At 36.4% G+C, this 21,124-nt stretch overlaps 3 protein-coding genes and 1 pseudogene across 3 annotated transcripts; all 4 read left to right on the top strand.

Moving 5' to 3' along the window:
• Positions 1-1,158: 1,158 nt before the first annotated feature.
• On the top strand, positions 1,159-7,565 carry LOC114735731 (DEAD-box ATP-dependent RNA helicase 56). Its single transcript, XM_028923454.1, has 12 exons — positions 1,159-1,317; positions 1,469-1,586; positions 2,937-3,037; positions 3,534-3,706; positions 3,801-4,032; positions 4,149-4,267; positions 4,862-4,918; positions 5,017-5,201; positions 5,474-5,618; positions 5,727-5,810; positions 5,884-5,947; positions 6,859-7,565. Exons 2-12 carry the CDS (start codon positions 1,474-1,476, stop codon positions 6,867-6,869), a joined length of 1,284 nt encoding a protein of 427 aa, XP_028779287.1. The 5' UTR covers positions 1,159-1,317; positions 1,469-1,473; the 3' UTR covers positions 6,870-7,565.
• A 1,430-nt stretch (positions 7,566-8,995) lies between these two features.
• On the top strand, positions 8,996-10,666 carry LOC114735722 (probable polygalacturonase At3g15720). The gene is made up of 6 exons (XM_028923444.1): positions 8,996-9,133; positions 9,267-9,404; positions 9,509-9,655; positions 9,926-10,133; positions 10,246-10,327; positions 10,444-10,666. The coding sequence occupies exons 1-6, from the start codon at positions 8,996-8,998 to the stop codon at positions 10,664-10,666; spliced, it is 936 nt and encodes a 311-aa protein (XP_028779277.1).
• A 2,885-nt stretch (positions 10,667-13,551) lies between these two features.
• On the top strand, positions 13,552-14,418 carry LOC114735723 (uncharacterized). The gene has a single exon (XM_028923445.1). The coding sequence runs from the start codon at positions 13,552-13,554 to the stop codon at positions 14,416-14,418; it is 867 nt and encodes a 288-aa protein (XP_028779278.1).
• A 3,358-nt stretch (positions 14,419-17,776) lies between these two features.
• Positions 17,777-18,645, top strand: LOC114735724 (uncharacterized; annotated as a pseudogene).
• The last annotated feature ends 2,479 nt before the right edge of the window (positions 18,646-21,124 follow it).

Raw genomic sequence — 21,124 nt, forward strand, 5'->3', positions numbered from 1 at the left:
CCTTTTGGCATCTACGAAGCTCCATTAAACCAAAGCCAGATATGATAAAGGCCACAACTGATGAACCTTCTCCAATCAAATTTGCTTCTCCTGATGGCGACCACTGGCAAAGCGACAACAATCAACAGTGTAAATCAGCGGCCGGCAATTTTTAATCCTGAATTATACCATCCTTAATATCAGAGTTAATCATAAATATAATACTTCAATTTATTTTATCTTATATATTTATTTATTTATTAAGATAGTCTTTACAATAATTGCACATGTTAAAAGTTTTATCAATTAGTAAGAATATTTTAATAAAAATAATATCTATTTATTATTAATAACTAACTTAACTGATTTTGTTAATCTACTTAAATTAGTTAACTTGATCTTGTATTAAGAACATGAGGTAGTACTTTTTATAATGTGACATTGCAAACTAAGCTGAAACATTTTGAAATTTGCTCACTTTTTCTTATTGAAGTTAAATAAACTCCTTCATTTAAAAGGATGCATGACTTATTCAGTCTATCACGCGAAAATTTTGGATAATGAAATTTTGTTTAGTTTCGAGAGCCCTATAAATAAAGAAGTACTGTCCTAATCTAATATCGAGATTTAGGTTTAAAGGGGGATATAATCAATCGCGTAAGAAAGGCTGGATGTTGGCCTTAGAAGTGAAGATTGAAATTTATGAGAGGCGTTTAGGTTTAAATCCCAGGCCGAATTGCGCTAATGAATAGTTTGAGAGTAAACTTGCATGTTCAAAAAGCAAAACCCTACAATTAGTATTAATAGAAATGAGAGAAAAATATTTTAATATTAATAGAAATGATAGAAAAAAATAGAAATTACTAAAAAAACTGCAATAACAACAGAGCGGACAACTTCTAAGATAATAAATTACAATCATTTACTTGTTATTAAACTTATAAGTAATTATTTTTTTATTAGAATTTCATTATAATTCTCTCATCAAATATTTTAGGGACGCAGTTTTTTTTTTTTGTTGTGATTTTTTTTTTCGGTGTATTTAAAAAAAAAAGAAATGAAAGGGGAAAAAAACACTCTCGCGCTTGTGCTGGTTAAGGTGGGGACTGGGAGTGAGTCATCTGTAGCTGTTTATAAAAGGCGTCGAAAGCCCTTAACCCTATTCTTATTTCCCAGCATCACACACACTCTCTTCCGCTTCACCTGTGGCGGTCGGCGAGGTTTCCCTTTCTGCAGTTTCTTTTACCCCCCGATTGTTTTTCAGCTAACCAATTTCATTTGCAGACTTCACTAACCCTAACTTTACTACCTAATTTCTGTCGGAATCTTCTGTCGCAGGTATTGCCTCTTCCTCTTCTAAAACCCTACCCTCCTCCGGAGTTCTAGGTTTAAACCCTAGAAGTATATGCTTTGATTTATGCACGTATCTAGTTAGTTAGGATTCGAACTGTGCTTTTCTTGACTGTGTCTTCCCTGATTGGTTTTGCAGAACCAATGGGAGAAACTAAGGACGAAGGATACGAGGAAGAGCTTCTTGACTACGAAGAGGAAGAGGACAAAGCGCCCGATTCCGTTGGGGCTAAAGTCAACGGTGAAGCGGGCAAGAAGTAAGGAGCTTATTTATTACTGTTTTGTATTCCGTCCTTAGCTATAATAAGGTGTATTTTTCTTTTGATGTGGTAGTTTGATGACGTGGGGCGGTCGAGGGAGAGTGTGCTAATTTACTGCTTGAAAATGCAGAGAAAAGAAATGAGGTTTTGACTACGTTTGTGGTAACACTTATCGTGCACGGGTGGAAGTATAAAGCATAGTTATAAGTAGCCCGCACAATGCCTTCTTGTTGCAGTTAAGCTGCATGTGAGATGTATAACCTAGCAAATCTGATGCAGCGTGGATATAGGGTAGTCATACCGCTTGTAATTTTTCTATTTCTACTGCTTGGGCTGAATAGGGATGTATCCCCAATTTCGATCATTTTGAGAGGCCGACAGCTGTTAGATTTTTGGATCTATTCATTTAGGTGGGAATATGATAGTCAATCCGAGCCATTTAATCCATCCATTAAAGGTGAAGCAGCCACATCACTGCAAGTGGCATGTTTTTCCCGGATTAAACCAAGCCAAATCTTTTGTCTCTTTGGTTCCGTGAAAATGAAATTCCGCCATCAGCCCCTGACGCCAATGCTGCATTTTGTGAAGGATGCAAATACAGGAAAACCTTCCAGTTCCACCCACTGTAAACATTTTTATCATGAGTACCATTGTATCTGATGTCATGGAATGTAAGATACTTTGGTTTATGAGATGTTAGTGTGCCAAGCACTACCTTAGACTGAAAAGAGAGTCAAACATTGATTTATTTACAATTAAAGAAATCGATCTCGTGACTTATGGATGATTATAATGCTATCCGTTTTGATGTGAATTGTGTGTAAGCGTTCTTCATATTAAATTATTTTACCGAAGTATCCCCACTTTCTGTAACAAACAAAATAATCATAAGGTCATTTCAGTCATTTCATCATAAAGACATCGTTATGTGTCAAGTTGTTTTCTTGCGGCAAAATTGATGCAAAGTAATGAGGAAATCACTACAAGATCTTGGATTTATTTCTTCTTTTACTGAGAAAAGATTTTTCTAATGAATTCATTAGATGTAGAGATTGTACTATGACCCCCCCCCCCAAAAAAAAAAAACCGACTTGTGTGCTGAGAGTTTGCTTTGCCTTATTACTAGCTATGGTATAAATCTTTTACTCATTCTTGCTGGGAGTCTGATGCTGATTGTGAAACAATGCAAACATAATGTGAATGGAATAAACTGAATTATGCCGAGTTGTTTTATGTTCCTGAAATTGATATTACATGGATGAGGTTTGCTTGCAAGTTTCGACTCCTGCATATTTGATTTTTCCCCATTGGTAGCTCAAATGTGTTCCTTCGTTCTTTCTTTTGCAGGGGATATGTTGGTATACACAGTTCCGGATTCAGAGATTTCCTTTTGAAGCCAGAACTCCTCCGGGCTATTGTGGACTCAGGATTTGAGCATCCATCTGAAGGCAACTATCCAATCATTTCCATCCTTATTAAATATAATTTGCTGAGTTATTTTTTATTGGCTGTATTTTAAGGTTTTCTTGTAATTTTGAGCATGTATTGGAAGATTTTTTTTTTTAAAAAAAAATTTAGTATCGATTTAGTTAGATTTGTTTGTTTCATCCTTATTTATCGTCTTGCATCCTTCTTTTCAATTAAAAGGGTATTGGAAGTTCTGTAGAATGGTTGAATAAGCGATACTTTTTAAAGATTTCCTTACTTGTATGTAAAAGCTAAATTTGCTCCTTCAATGATCTCTGCTTGATAGTTTTTTTTTCCCCTTTACATAATGATAGTGCTTATGAATTTGTTCAATTTATGTATTACAGGTAATACTTCTACCATAATCTTGTTTAGGAGAACTAATATGGTTTGGTAAACCTATCGCATTTAAAGGGTCAAAGGTTTATTTACTTACTACCGGTTCCTTCGACCCCATTTTCTTTGGTTCACCATCAGTTCAACATGAGTGCATACCACAAGCAATCCTTGGGATGGATGTATTATGTCAAGCTAAATCCGGAATGGGGAAAACGGCTGTCTTTGTGCTCTCAACTTTGCAACAAATTGATCCTGTCGCAGGCCAAGTTTCTGCTCTTGTTTTGTGTCATACAAGGGAATTGGCTTACCAGGTATTTATGGAGACTCGGTAGATAAAAACTTTTGGGGATTTGATTCTCATTTAGTTTCTGGTTTAAGAGATGTGCATGATTTGGTTTTGTGTAGATATGTCATGAGTTTGAGAGGTTCAGCACCTACTTGCCTGATCTCAAGGTTGCTGTTTTCTATGGTGGTGTCAACATTAAAGTTCACAAGGATCTGTTGAAAAATGAGTGTCCTCATATTGTTGTTGGAACTCCTGGGAGAATACTAGCGTTGACCAGGGATAAGGACCTTTCTTTGAAGAATGTTAGGCATTTCATTTTGGATGAATGCGATAAGATGCTGGAATCACTCGGTATGCCAAATTGATGTTTTTTTTCTTCTTTGCGTTGTTTGATACTTTTAGACTTCCTGTGATTGTGATGTGGTTTTCACGTTTCACCTTTCATTACGCCCATTGTGCTTCTGCAGACATGAGGAGGGACGTGCAAGAAATTTTCAAAATGACTCCTCATGATAAGCAAGTCATGATGTTTTCTGCAACACTCAGCAAGGAAATTCGCCCAGTCTGCAAGAAATTTATGCAGGATGTAATATCTCATGGCCACTGCTACTTGAATTAGAAGTTGCTTTTTTCTAGTGTCGATTCCTGGGGATGCTTAAATGTTTAGAATGCCATGGTCCTTTCAGTATTTTCTTTTGGTAGTATTTCCAATTCCAATGGTATAGTGCTTTGTTTTTGTTACTCATTTTTGTGGAAATATATAGCCTATGGGGTGGAGTATGTGCGGTAGGTGGGGCTACATGATCGTGAGGGGCATGTATGAAGGAAATTTCATCTTTGGCTGCAGTGCCTGTTAGGTCTGCACATCTATCTGCGTTGGGTTTATTTTTTAGGCTTGCATTTCTAGTGGTCTATCCATGACCCAGTGTGTTCTTTCTGCCATCCATTCTGTTTCCTTGTTTGGAGTAATTTTGGTATATTCTGGGGTCTTTGCAATCGAGTGTTGAGTGTCAGTGGTGCTTTCGGGCATGTTGCAAAAATATTATCTGCGCGGAGACAAAGAGAGATGGACCAGTGCTGTGATTCGAGGGATCTGCATCCATCTTTCATTTTGTTCTGGATTTCTTTAGCTTTGAGGAGAGCATCTAATATGATTTACTGTCACGTTTGTTCCTTTCAGCCTATGGAAATTTATGTTGATGACGAGGCCAAGTTGACCCTTCATGGACTAGTTCAGGTTGGCCTTTTTTACAATTGGGGACTTCTCTATCCATCTATCTATTTATCTAGATGTGAATGAAACTATATCCCATACTTAAATGACTAAAATGACAGCACTACATCAAATTGAAAGAGGAGGAGAAGAACCGCAAGTTGAATGATCTTCTTGATGCACTTGACTTCAATCAAGTAGTCATCTTCGTAAAAAGTGTTAGTAGAGCCGCTGAGCTGGACAAACTGCTTGTGGAGTGCAACTTTCCGTCTATATGCATTCATTCTGGCATGTCCCAGGAGGAAAGGTTTGTATTATCTCTTATGAGGATTTCAGCTAGGGTTGCTCTTCATTCTTGTTTTAGCTTTTGATTTGACGATTTTCTATGATTTGTCCATTTACCTGGTTATACGTTGCCCTTGTCAGTTTGGCTTATTTTGTAATCTTGGAATTAGTTTGGTTGTCATGCCATGGCTGATTATGAATGCACTAGTAATGTTTCAATTTCATCTGCTTGCAAACGGTCATGGGCAATGCAAACATGTGATTTGTCTTGATTCTTGATCATATTATTAATAGGTTAAAGCGATATAAAGGATTCAAAGAGGGGCATACTCGGATTCTTGTAGCAACAGATCTGGTTGGAAGGGGCATTGACATTGAACGTGTTAACATAGTCATAAACTATGACATGCCTGATTCTGCAGACACCTACTTGCACAGGGTATGGTTATATGTGTAATGTATATTCATTTCGAATTGGCTTTTATGCTATTAAATTCGAGTTCACAGGCGTCTGATGGTCTGACCTTTTGTGTCTGGAACTCTGTAGGTTGGCAGAGCAGGAAGGTTTGGCACCAAGGGCCTTGCAATTACATTTGTTTCTTGTGCTGCTGATGTTGATGTTCTCAACAATGTATGAAACTCTTGTTGTTATTGATCTGGTAGTGGGATTTTATCAGTTCTAAGCTTCTTTTTGTATATTTCAGGTTCAATCAAGGTTTGAGGTGGATATAAAACAGCTTCCTGAGCAGATTGATACCTCTACATATAGTATGTTCTCATTCATAGAACTTGTGATCATCTGAGAGTATCCTATACCTTATCACCTTCTGTCCACTTGCTATCCTATGTTGTCTTCATGCCATATGTTGCAAAATGTTCTGGTGTTAATGCAGGTTTTTGGGCCTTATAATGCCTCTTATCTTTGCTTCTAGGATTTCTAAGTGAAAGCAGGCTGTTGTTTGTCTTCTATTTTTGAAGTTTACAAGTTGCTCTAATTCCAAAACGTGCGTTTTGGGGCATTTTGCCAAAAAATAAAAAATAAAAAATCAAAAGGAGTTAAAATAATCAGTCTTTTTTTTTTTTCCTTGGAAGATTTCCTTCTCATTTGTCTTTATTTTATGACCTTAAAAATTCTGTTGTTTCCTTAAATAGCGAAGAATGAACTTGCAAAAAAGTTTTTGGCCATCTTCATCCCACAAATATCAGCACCCACTGTATATTGCTCCCTTTTTTTTTTTTTGGGTGGAAGTGGGGGGCTTACAAGGACGGAATGAGATTTATTATCCCTCTTTGCTGATATTCGAGGAGTATTCAAGGAATGAACGTGTCAAGTAGGTTTTTTTTTTTTTTTTGGTTTGGGGTACAAATGTTGACATTGAAAATTGAATTCAACACTTCTGTAGACATTACCAGTAGACAACACCTAGTGGGTTAATTGAGAAATTTTCCAAGAGCATCGGCTGTGTTGAAATATTTTGTCTGCATTATGTTACATTTTGTGCTATAGTTTGTCTAGCTCGTGTTTTTGATGGAGTTGTGCGACTTAGTGTTAATTCCTGGCATTAAACCATTATACAGATTTTTATTTCTTATCTTTTTTTGGGAGTTCCTTTTATGCTAGTTCAAGCTGCTGATAGTGTGTTAACTGTCTGACCTTGTTTTCTTGTATTTTGATGCAGTGCCATCATAATAGAGGCGTATGAAGGTTGTGTGCTTAACCTGCTACCAACTGTAAGCGTAGCTTCGGCAGATTAATTGCTTTTGGATAAGTGACACGAGGCTTCAGATGCGGACTATCCACCATGCTGATGTCTCAAGTCCTTGTAGATCTACAGACTGAAAATGTTGACCTCCATAGGGGTTTATCAATATTAGTTGCTGGGTAGTACGGTAGCTTATAAATTTAAAGGATTTCATTCGCTGTATTATGTATTACGTAGATTTGCTCTTAGGAGCCGCATTTCTTGTTTATGTCGTGTTCGACTCATTTGGATTGGGAATGGGAAGTGGATGCTGGTGCGGAATCAGGTATATGGTCTTGACTAAATGTTTCGACGTGGGGGTTTAGTGTGGATCTGCGCCTCGGTTTAAGGATGCTGGTGACTGGAGCACGGATTTGGGCGTTCTGAGTCGAGATTCCAGATCATTCATTTTCTGTAAGCTATGGAAGCAAATTACCATTTTGGGAGTTGAGACTTATCCCAACATAAATCTTTTGATGCTTAGAAAGTTGTACTGATTTATATTATATTGAGCATATTAGCACTGCTATTTTGTTTGAATAGTTTTATTTTTGTGTAGCATACGAGGAAGATGGCTGTCCTGATTTAATTTTAACCCAAGTGCGTGAATACCCAAAAAATGCGGATTGGCATGAATTGTTTTATGTTGATTGATTATTGGTGTGGACTTTTTGGATAAACTCGATATGGATTGTCTGTACAGGCTCTAGCTGTGATTGCCAAGGAAGGGGTGAAATTTTAAGATGATGTGAGTGATTACCTCGACTTGTGATTTGAAACAAGTTTTGGGTCGCTCAAGGTATGAGATACTTCAAGGTTCAGGCCTAAAAAGAGAAACTCGAGGGATGAGGAGATAGTATGGGATTAGAACATTTGGTTCTGCCGTAAAGTAAGATTAGTTTGTTGATGATATGTGTGGGCCTTAATTTAAGCCCTATTAATCCTGAATGAAGAGTACCTTAATTTTTTATTTATGTTTCACGTCATATGAAATTTTATGTTATACGTGGAGGGGGTATAATTACTCTTTGGTGTTGGTTGCGTTTTAGTAGAAAATGAGCTCCATAACCTAAAACTAAAATATTAATGTTTTTTTAGCTATGATTTATGTCATATAACTGTTTGGATGTGTTTAACTGATACGAAAGTGCACACGGCTTGATTTCAAAATAAGTTAAATCTTGTATTAAAAGAAGAAATAAGTAAAATTCATATCATCACGCTGGTAAATGATTAAACACGCATTGCAAGGTGACGCTAACATCACCACGATCAGTCCAATTAAAATAAACTGTTTGCATTTCATTGGACCAACTTGTATTTATGATGTCCTATTACTTCGTAATCTGCAAAATGGGTTAGGAGTAAAATAGGCAGAGCAATCGTAATTTGGAAATTGTACGATAAACTAATATACAAGACAAGATCGCAATAAAAGTTATCAGAAGGAGCATTTTAGTCATACTTTTTACAGTGAGCGGCTCTTTTTCTTTTTTCTTTTTTTCCCCAGGAAGAGGGTGCCCAACTAGTGGCAATCTTATACTAAATCCAGTCTAAGATATAAAAACTAATTTATAGTGCAATTTACATTATAGATTAATATTTATATTTAGGACCAGAGATAGTAGTAATTAAAGAAAACGTGAATACTTGCTCGACACATTAAATATACCAAGCATACATATCAATACTATTAAATACACGATGAACACATTTATGTCGGCCGAATATTGCCGGAAACATCATTGAGGCTATTTAAGATACTTAATTCAGAAGCAAATGCTTCAGGTTATATACGCATAAAACGGTGGCAGAAGCTGGCATTTCTGATAGTTTTTGGCTTCCGATTCCTTTCAGTACATCGATCATATCACAATGGTTAGTTCTCTTTATTTTAATTTCTTTTTTCCCAGTTTCTGTCCGTGCGAATATATTTGTGTAGTACTCTTCCGATCCTATAAATATAAAACCCATTATGGAATGTAATTTGTACTACAAAATAAGTCTTATATTTAGAAGTGGAGGAGTAATTAATTTTGATAATGTAAAATGCACATTATTTAATGGACGCATCATGCAGGAGGGGTCTGAATTGAGAGTGTTTTTGATAGTTTGGATTGGATGGTGCAACGTATGGCTTGGCCATTCCCAAACAATCTTTAATGTCCTCCAATACGGTGCTATAGGAAATGCTCAAACTGATGATTCCCCTGTAACTCACTTCTCTCTCTTTGATTTCATCATCATCATCTTCTTCTTCATACACATTCAAATCTCTCTCACTCTCTCTCTAGATATATATATATATATCACGGGTATATGCTCTGTGGTTTCCCATTTTTAAGGCATTCGCAAAAGCATGGGAAGCTTTCTGTGGGGCGAAGGAAGAGGAACCGATCTTTGTGGTACCAGGTGGTCATTCATTTTTACTGCGTCCAACATATTTTAAGGGTCCCTGCTCTTCTAACAGACTTCATATTCAGGTATTATTATTACTATTATTATTATTAATTCGATTCATTCTAACTATATAGATTTTGTGGCCTTTGTGTGATTAATAAATTGTGGTGGATAATGATATATGCAGATTTTGGGGGCTGTGATAGCACCTCATAAAGATGCATGGGGAGGCTGTTCAAAAAGGTGGTTAAGTATCTCAGAGGTTAGCGGTTTGACTGTTGATGGCTCCGGCACCGTTGATGGTCATGGTCAAACTTGGTGGGCTGACCCCCATGTAATCATTATTTAAAGTCATCATTCATCAATCATTGCTAATTAATGTTATTTAATTCCTTAATTATGTTTTGGTCAAACATGTTCGCGTCATTAATGAAACCCAAGTCATTTTCAGGTGCTTGACCGTTGCGGCGACCTACCCGCGGTTAGCAGCTCTCCCCATTCATTTCACCTTTCCCTACTCTTCAATATGAATTGTACTGCTCATAAATCTTCATAATGTAACTGCGTGTGTGTATTACTCATTTGGTTTGGTTGCGATGGTTAGGCGGTGGAGTTTTTCCGTTGCGACGGGCTTCAAATAAGCGGGCTGACCCATGTTAATGGGCCCGGGTCACATGTGAAAGTGGATCAAAGCAACGACGTAAGAATTTCTCATCTAACGATAACCTCACCAAGAGACAGTCCCAATACTGATGGAATAGATGTGGCAAATGCAGCACGTGTTCGTATCCACAACTGTATCATCGGCACCGGTAATTAATTCACTCGCACTTGTCTGTATCAACCCATGAAGAGCCTTCATTGCTAGGAAAAAATATATATTTTCGATGCATATATACACACACGTATATATATTATATATAGGTGACGACTGCATCGCCATTAAAGGAGGCTCACATTTCATCAACATTACGGAGATTCACTGTGGACCTGGTCATGGAATTAGGTATTGAACCGACATATGTTATTATCGTTTCTAGTGTGTGATATAAACATATATAATGAAGGCCACAAAGTTGTTTACTTTCTCTCATGTATAATAAATATATATTATCCGTACAGTATTGGGAGTTTAGGGCAAAATGGGGTGGAAGAGCACGTAGAAGATATAAGAGTGTGGGGTTGCCACGTGGAAGGAGCAGAAGGCGGTGCTAGAATCAAGACATGTCCGGGAGGGAAGGGATCTGCCAAGAGAATCTCATTCGAACACATGACAGTAAGCCAAACCAGACAGCCAATTTTGATAGATCAACATTACGACCACAGAGGAGAAGAGGTAATTTGATAAATAATTACTACTTTTTGTTCTAATTATAAGACCTAGTTTATAGTTTATAAACGAGGTCTTATAATTAGGACCGGTAGTAGTATTATACGCTAGTATCTACATAGTACAGTATATGAAGTGGATGGTGTTTGTGTGTGTGTGTGTCTATATATATATATATATATATATATGAAATTAAAATGGATGGATATGCACGGCAGAATGAAGCAGTGATAGTGAGTGAGGTGGGGTTCAGAGACATAAGAGGAACGTGCCTGGACGAGAGGGCAATCGTACTGGACTGTGCAATGGTAGGGTGCAGGAACATACAGGCGGAGCAGATACACATAACTTCCATTGATCCTAACAAGACTGCCTCTGCTTTCTGCAATTACGCTTTTGGTTCTGCTCATGACACTTCCCCTCCTGTCTCTTGCCTCTCTTCCTAATTCCCGTATTCATCAATCACTTTGTCTAAATTATGATGTGTGCGTGTGTGTCTATATATATATATATATATATATCTTCTATATCTATTCCGATCCTTTCTTTCCCGTTATTATGTGCTTTTATATGCCACCGTCATTTTTTATCATTACCTACTGCGCTGCTAATTTGATGCTAACATAATGCACACATTTATTTGCTTAGATATTATATAATGTATATTAATTAAAATGCCTAAGGAAAGGATATATTAGTTAAATTTTTTGAGATTAACTTGAATGATAAGATATCTTTGAATAATAATATATTTGTGACAATCAAGTATTTATCACTTTCTTTTCTTGTTACCATTTGTTGTAACTTTTCCCTCCCCACACGCCGCCAATTAGAGAAAGATTAAGATGGGAAAACTATAATTTAATGAATCTTAAGGATATAACATCAAGAACTTGTTAAAATTTTAGGAAATTCAACCATATACCTAATTTTAACAAGTTGTTTTTAGTCGTGGAGTGCGTAGTCATTAAAAGCTCCTTGTAAGGTCGTATTAATTTCTATTATCCATGGTTGATAACTTTGGTCATCCAAGCAAGAGTAAAACTTAACATTGAAAGATCTTTTGTGTGTGTAGGCTTTTGGAAAGTATTTAAACAATAGATACAATTAAACAATAGAAAGATATTTTGTGTGTGTTGGCAATGGTAAGTTAATTTGAAACTAGCTTTTCTTTGACGGAATCTGAAGTTATCTTTTTAGATAATATCTTAATTAGATACAATTAAACAACAGAAAGGATGCAGGCCCCAAAAAAAAACAATAAAAAGGAAGAGCAAAATTTAAAATTCACAGGAGAAATGAGAAAGAGTGCTTGATTCTAGAAGAAGATGAGGAAGCGGATGCAAATTTTGAAGGGAAAAAAAAAAATTGAAGTTGCTCTTTCCAGTCTCGTATAAAGGGCAAGAGCAGATTGAGATCGCCCAAATTATAAACATTTATACAAATGACTGTGCTCTTAAATTTTCTTCTCTCCATTTGTATGTCTTTTTTCTTAATACACACACACATGCGTGTGTGTGTGAATCTTCTTCCGTAGACCATAGTTTTATGTATGAGAAAAGCTTCATTTCTTTTTGGTTGAAATTTAATGGGGTCGATCAATAATGATATCCATTATGTTTAAAATGATTATACTCCCTCCGGTCTTAAATATAAGTTTCATTTTGTAATATAAATTACATTACAAAATGGTTTTATATCTAGGATAGGAGGAATATGTTAAAACAAGATGCAGGATGAGATTGAGAAAGCAAAGCTATAATGAAATGTTTTAAATTTTCACAATATATAGTGATATTTAAGTGAATTCACCTAACCATTATAAGAAAAAGCTAGAGTTTTCCTTTTATACATATTAAGATATTACTCCTCAGGTCCTAAATATAAGACTAATTTTATATTGTAAATTAAACTGTAAAACAGGTATATTATAAAATGGGTCTTATATTTAGAACAAGAGGAAGTATTATTTTCGTGTTGGTATAGAGAGTCCGCATTTCCTTGTTTTGTTGGAATATTAATGAAGCTAATTAGAACATGTTGACTCGTCAGCTTGGAGAACAACAAACAAGAAACTCCCTTTCGTAAATTGGTCTCATCAGTTGGAGAAGCCAATCCCCTTTTCATTATCATATCTTAACTCTATTTTCGGCTGAAACTGAATTTCCGAGTTTCACACATACCCATTATTTCTTAATGCGGTTTCCTTTTAGACCTTTTAATTATGCTCCATCGCACAAAATTAAAAAGTTTGCAATCAGAACATGAACTAAAATAGCGATTCAAGTTTTGGTAAGCATAGCAGAAAGTAGATTAACGGGGGTATTATTAAAACCTGGGGTTGGTTTGGATATAGCCGAAACGGTTCTGGCAGTGGAAAGCATCCAAAGATTGGTGCAATAACTCAAAAGGAAAATCCGGAGCAATAAATATAATGCCAACACATCCAAAACTTAGATGCAACCTTTTACACGCTGCTTCTTATTATCACATCCTTTAATGTATAACTGCGGTTTTTGAGAATTAAAAAGCCCTTAACTGATAAAATCCATGGCAAAGTGTTAGGAAAAGGAGAGTGAAGTGGGAATCACGCGAAAGAGGAGAGGGTTTGTTTGTGGAACAGAAAGCTGGTCCACATCCGTCCCAGATCTCGTATCTGCTGACACATTTCACATATTAATTCCACGAAGAAACTGATAATTTCTGTGTGCTAATCTTTAATCTCTCTCACTTCATTAATCCCACTGATCTCACTTTCCCAAATCCCACCAGGCAAGTCACGTCTCTCTCTCTCTCTCTATATATATATATATACACACATGCAGATATATACCAGTGATTTCACTCCATTTCTCTCTCTGTCACTTTCAGAACATTCCCTGTGAGAGCAACAGTCAGCAATGGCGGTCATCACTACCCAGGAGCTCCACATGTTCCACACAAAGGAACGAAACCTTCTGGTTTATCTCATCTGCATTCTGGGTCGCGACCCGATCCAGTCCATCCTCGCCATTTCCCTCTGGCTCTGGCTCGAGCACGTTGCTCGCCCCAACCTCGTCCCTGAAATCACCCTTCTCAACCCCTCACTTATCAACGCCTTGTTCAACGAGGCCATTCTCTGTCTTCAGTGTCTGGAATACTCCGACGCCGACGAGCCTCTCTCTTACAGCTCCACCATCCCCCTCACCGCAACCATCACCCACATGAACCTCACTATGCTTGTCTTTAACCGTCGACGATTTACCATCATCGCCGGGATTAAAAGCATTATCAGCAACATCTGTTGCAAGATCTTTAACGATATCTTGTCGCATGTGTATGGCATCGCTGGCACCAGCTCGAGTGGTCCGCCGACCCCCGTGATGGTGCCGGGCTTTCCGCACTCCGTGTACGGACCTTTCATGCCGAAGAGGCCGGAGTGGGATTTTCGGGACGAGAGGTTATGGTGTGACCGGTGGTGGAGACCGTCCAGTGACGTTTGGGAAGAGGACAAGACCATGTTCCTGACGTTTTCTAAAGGCTTCCCGGTGACGCAGGAAGAGGTTTCGCATCTGTTCATGACCGTGTTTGGGGAGAAAAGCGTGATTTACATATTCATGGGAAATATGTCGGAGGAGGAGCGTGCGCCGCAAGAGGAGGCTCTGTACGCCACCATGCTGGTGGATAGCGTGGAGACGGTGGATCGGATTCTGGTGGGAAGGAGGCTGGCCAAGTATAAGATCAATGGGAAGGATATCTGGGCTCGTAAGTACGAGCGGCGTGGGTAGAGCGTCCTCCTCCGTCGACGACTGAAACTGACGCCACCTTCGACCATGGCGGCGCACCTAGAATGTTCTAAAATTAGCTATATGCCAAAAATCTGAGAAAAATCTATAAAGTTATATAAAAAGTGTCTAATTATCCTTTTTGTTTGTTTTCTTTATCGGTCTGATGAAGCACATGTTTTGTTATGCAGCGCGCAGGATACTATACGAGTCTTCATGGGGAGTCCAATTACATGCATATATAGCAACCGTCTCGTGTATGTGCTTGTGAATATATAAAATATAAAAAAAATTTATTTAAAATATCTAATTCTTGTATTTGAAAATGATGTTTCTTTGAGGGCCTTTCTCCATGGACTTGAGATTGCCTTTAAAAAAAAAGATCACTACAGGAAAAAAGGGGGGGGGGAGCTCAAGCGGGCGACAATGTCATGATTCGGGAACAGTTGGTGGGTGTACGTTATTTGCATATGTGTCAAGTACTATTTTCTATTTATTGGCTTATGTCCATTTTTTTAGGAGAGGTACTTGTTTAGTTGTCTCTACTATTTAAGAAAATATGCATATTCAGAGAGCGAACTGCAATATGAATGGTAAAGTCTAAGAAACAAGTCTAGGTTCTTTTGTTTTGTTTTACTTTTAAAAAAGAAGAAGTAATCGACATGTGTCTTTTTTGAAATGTATTACTTCCGATCCTAATTATAAGAGCTAGTTGATTAATTTGAAGAGATTGAAAAAAATTAAATTAGTTATTTGTAATAAATAAGTATTGTCTTTCCTAAAATATCTTTACTAATAAAGTGTATTGGCCATAATTAACATTGTTAGAAGGATTACCTTGGAAAAAAATATATAAATATGGGAAACAAAGTAGATTGAGGTCTTATATTTAGGATCAAAATAAAAGTCAAACAAGTCTTATATTAAAGACTAGAGGTAGTATTAAATTTAACACACTCATGCACTAATCCAAAAACACACCCATACTCATAAGAATACAGGTTAAAACTTGTAACCAAAAAAAAAAAGTATGCAGGTTAAAACTTGTAACCTTCCTTAAATGGAGAAAATGTTGTGCCGCTAAGCTCAAGATTTTTGACATCGATATGTGCTTTTGACATAAAAATTTTTGCAACAAAATTAAATTAATCTCCTTTTTTCCACGAAGGCGCCTGCATATAAATATTTTATTCGTAATTTGTTTAATTATTTAAATTAGAAAAGACAATATAAGAACAAGCTAATATCAATTAACAAAATGTGGATGGAATAAATGTTTCATAAAAACCCTCTTTTAAGTTACAAAATACAGAGAACGATGATTCGTAATTAAATAAATAACTGAGAATATTTAAGGACAGTAATTTAAATAAAAATATTTATAGATACGCTGTCATGATCATATTAATAAACTAATTAAGTACAGAAATATTAAAGATATATAGTGTAAAGAAGTTGTTAAAACTTTAGGCAAATAAATTTAACAGAACACCTAATTTTTTTAGTCCTGAAATTATTAAAAGGTGCTAGCAAGGTTATATTTATCCCCATTGTGAATGTAGTTGATATTTTTGTCTCATAAAAAAAAAGTTAAACTTAACAAAGAAAGATATTATATAACATATATATGCAATAAATAAGCTGAGTCAGTTGATTTTGTGAAAATACTTTAATTAAATTGATATACTCACTGGGCATTTTCCTTCTTAACACTTTCATCAATACTATACGTTTTCGCCCGCGGCGCGTCTTACTATAACTATATATGCCTCTCCTTTATATCAATCTCTTCAAACTTATATGCCTTCCACAGATATACCACCACAAAAGCAAAATGTTATTTATTGTATGATTGGGAATACGCGGTAAAAACTGGGGTGTAAATATATAAAACAAACATTAAGTTGTTTTGTACTTTTCTAGCTTAATCATTTTTTTTTGGCTAGCAACAATAATCTAATCTAAATCCAAAAGTACAGTCATAACATTGTCATCTCTTAGTCTCTCTCTTTCTCTCATGTTCTTTTCGGGTATGTTAAAAACACAAACAACTTTTTTCCTTATGTTTCATCACAGGGTATATTTATCACTTTGCCACACTTTTATACACATTAGAATAGAAATTGAGACAACCCAGTAGGATAGAATATTCTCTCCTAGCTTAATTCATATGAGAAAAATTTATTTCTTTTTAGTTGAAGTATTCGATAATGATATCCCAGTTTGTGTTTTTATGATTATATTATGTTAAAGCAAGAATCAGTATGAGACTAAGAAAAGCATAGCTATAACAAAATGTAAAATTTGCCTAATAAGTATTAGTAATATATACTCCTCCGGTCCTAAATATAAGACTCTTTTTGTAATGTATTTTTTTTGTAATATAATTTACACTACAGAAAGAGTTTTATATTGAAGACCGAAAGAGTATATTTTTAAGCAAATTCACCTGACCTAACCATATAAGAAGAAGAAGAGAGCGTTTTCCTTCTTATATAGACTAGCAATATTATTTGAGTGTTAGAGGCTCGCCGTTTCCTTGTTTTGTTTGAAATGAAGTTAATTAGATGTTGATTGACCAGCATGGGGAACAAACAAAACTACTCCCTTTTGTAAATTGGTACATATCATCAGTTGGGGAAGCCACACACACATACCCTATGTTATCCCCTTTCACTCTTTTTTCTCCTGAAACTGAATTTCTGAGTTCCACATGCACTTCCATCAACATAGCTAGCAAAGCTTCCACATTCATTTCTTCTTTAGTGACTGCGGCTTCCTTGTATACCTTTTAGAATCAGAACATGAACTAAAATAGCGAGTCAATTTTTGGTAAGCAGCAGAAAGTAGATTAACTGAGGCAATTTAAAAGCTGGATTAATTTGTATATATAGCCGAAACGGTTCTGAAAGCGGAAAGCATCCAAAGACTAAATGCAATAACAACTCAAAAGGAAAATCCCGAGCAATAAATGCCAACACAGTATACAAAACTCAGATGCAACCTTTTACACGCTTCTCAGTAGGATGATCACATCTTTTAATTTAAAGTACATATAACTACAGTTTTGAAGAAATAAATAAGGGATTAACCAATAAAATCCATGGAAAAGTAATATAAAAAAGAGGATAAAGTGGGAATCACGAGAGAGAGGAGAGGGTTTGTTTGTCCACATCTGTACCAGATCTCACATATTCCGCGATGCTCACATCAGTTCATTCTATAAGCTCCTAAATTTCTGCGTGCCAATCACTTTCCTAATCCCAACCAGGCAGGTCACGTCTCTGTATATATGCAAAACAGTGGTTTTACTGATCCATTTCTGCATGTCAATTTCACAAGCTTACCTGTTAGAGCATTAATGGCGGTCATCACTGTCCAGGAGCTCCACATGTTCCACTCAAGGGACGCAACCTTCTGGTTTATCTCATCTACAATCTCAGTCGTGAGCCGCTCCAGTCCATCCTCGCCATTGCCCTCTGGCTCTGGCTCGAGCATGTTGCTCGCCCCAACCTCGTCCCGGAAATCACCCTTCTCAACCCCTCACTTATCAACGCCTTGTTCAACGAGGCCATTCTCTGTCTTCAGTGTTTGGAATACTCCGACGCCGAAGACTCTCTCCCTCACCGCCTCGCCATCCCCCTCACCGCAACGCTCACCCACATGAACCTCACTCTCACCGCCTTTAACTGTGGACGCTTTACCATCATCGCCGGGATTAAAAGCACTCTCAACAATGTCTGTTGCAGGATCTTTAACGATATCATGTTGTATGTGTACGGTATCGCTGGCACCAGCTCGATTGGTCCGCCGACCCCCGTGATGGTGCCGGGATTTCCGCACGCCGTGTACGGACCTTTCATGTCGAACAGGCAGGAGTGGGATTTGCAGGACGAGAGGTTATGGTGTGACCGGTGGTGGAGGCCGTCCAGTGATGTTTGGGATGAGGACAAGACCATCTTCCTGACCTTTTCTAAAGGCTTCCCGGCGACGGAGGCAGAGTTGTCGTATCTGTTCATGACCGTGTTTGGAGAGCAAAGCGTGGTTGAGATATTAATGGGAAATCTGTTGGAAGAGGAGCGTGCGCCGCAGGAGGAGTCTCTGTACGCCACCATGCTGGTGGATAGGGTGGCGACGGTGGATCGGATTCTGAACGGAAGAAGGATCGCCAAGTATAAGATCAACGGCAAGGACATCTGGGCTCGCAAGTACGAGCAGCGACGAGCGTAAACCCTCCTTCGTCTACGACGACTGTAACTGAAGCCACCTGAGCTAAGCTTCGACAATGGCCAGCGCACCTAAAATGTCGTAAAATTAGCTTAATGACAAAAGGAGATAAAAAGCTAAAGACAAATATATATATATATATATATATATATATATAAGTCTGATTATGCTTTTTGTCTGTCGTCTTTCTGTGTCCGATGAAGCACATGTTTTCTAAGGCAGCATGCAGGACATTGGATGGATCTTCATGGGTAATCCCTATTACATGCATATGGCAACATTCTTGTGTATGCGCTCGTGAATGTATTAATCTATATCCTTTCTATATGGTAAAACCAGGAGTACAAGTTGCCAGTTCCTCACAATGGATTTTTTGCGTATTCTGACTTTTAAATCCCGTATTTGAAAGTGATTCTTCCATGGCCTTCAGTAACCAAACAACACTCACATGATTCGTGAATGTATAGTTGTGGGGCCGTACGTAAGTTCTTGTACATACATATGCTTTGAGTACCATTTTCTATTTATCGCCTTATGTCCTTTTTCCCTAAAAAGGAAACGTGCTTGTCTAGTCGCCTTTATTATTTAAATGACAGAGTAAAATATTCTGACCTCCCTTCTCTTTTGTCTTAATTACATGAACCTCCTCTCTATTTTGATAACATACATTTTAGTCTAAGGGTGTGTTTGGATGAAACCAAACCGTGGTTTGGAAAAGTGATTCTAGAGAATAGATTCTGGAGAAAATAGATTCTGTGAAGAATAGATTTTGTAAAAAAGTGATTCTGAGAAGTGAGAGTGTTTGGATAGTTGTTATCAGAAGCACTTTTTATATATACAAATTACTAAAAAAAAAGACATAAGTTAATATGATAATTACAGAAAAAATAGATTTTATGATATATTTTAATTTGAAGGAATAAAATTGTTAATAATATGTTTTTTACCAACATAATTAATAATGCATAAGATAATATAATCAATAAATAATTAATGTGTATATATATTTATAAAATATAAGATTAAATATATTTATAAAAAAATATGTTTATAAAAAAAATAACAAGATATATATCATATAGACCCTCACACTCTCCCTTTTTTCTCCAAAAGCAAAAAAATTTTACTTTTTCCAAAACCATGGTTTTGGTTTTTGGAGGGGGTGTTTGGGTAGATTATTCCCCAAACCATGGTTTGGGGTGTCACCCAAACACACCCGAAACCATTAACATTGTTAAGGAATATTCTGAAAAGATTCTTTACATATGTTTTTTAATTAAGAAATATTAGGATAAACCTTGTTTCCTTCTTTTACCTCTCGTTATTTTAAATATGTAGTTTATATTTTAATATTAATATTTATTAATAATCTATTTAATATTCTTCCTAAATTTTAATAAATTAAGACATAACTTTGTAATTTTATTGAAAATACATATATACAATTACAAAACATTTTTTACTAATATATATTTAAAAAATTACATCACAAGTAAGTTTAAATAAATAAACCACATTTATTGTAAAATAAAAATTTGTATTTGTAAAATTTATACTATGGTAATAATTCAATAGTATAACAAAAAATATTAAGATATTTATTAAAATTATTTTTTAATTTCAAATAAAGATGTATGAAATGTTATTAAATGATAACTATTAAGTAATATTTGTATTAAGAAGGGGCAATTTGGTCAAAATAATAGGTCAATCCTTTGATTTAAAGGTCAATTAACGGATGGGTGGATGGAAGTTGAATCTTAAAACTAAAAAGAATGTTTGTGCAATATATATTTTGATTTTAAAGGAAGTTCATATAAATTTCTAAAATAAAAGGGAGGTCTTTGTAATTTAGGTTAGATAGAATGGAGGGTGATGTATTTTACTCTAAAAAAATGCATATCGAGAGATCGAACTGTAATGATCATGAATGGTAAAAACTAAGAAGAAATATAATGCTATCTCCCATGCCTTCTAAGTTCTAATATTACATTTTCTCAGATAAAAAAAATTACTTTATACCTAAGAGTCAAGAAAAGTAGTCATTTATAATACATTGATGGGAAATATGTCGGAGGAGGAGCGTGCGCGGCAGGAGGAGGCTCTGTCCGCCACCATGCTGGTGGATAGGCGTGGAGACGGGGGATCGGATTCTGGTTGGAAGGAGGCTTGCCAGGTACAAGATCGATCGATGGGAAGGATATCTGGACTCGCAATATGAGTCGTGTGGGTAGTGCCCTCCACCGTCGACGACTGAGGCATCCTTTGACCATGGTGGCGCACCTAGATTGTTGTAAAACTAAGCTACTATTTTCAAATATCTCGTTCGTAAATTATAAGTAAAATTTTATAATTAGTACCCAAAGCAGTATATTCTAAAATCTGAGAAAAAGCTATAAACATGAGACATTCTTTGGTACTATGGGAGTACCACCTCACTTGAACACTGTCCAACTGGGCTTGTTTGGGTGCTCTCCAAAAC

Source organism: Neltuma alba, unplaced genomic scaffold, assembly GCF_004799145.2.
Source record: "Neltuma alba isolate B1F8T4 unplaced genomic scaffold, ASM479914v2 tig00013249_pilon, whole genome shotgun sequence".
Classification (NCBI taxonomy): Eukaryota; Viridiplantae; Streptophyta; class Magnoliopsida; order Fabales; family Fabaceae; genus Neltuma; species Neltuma alba.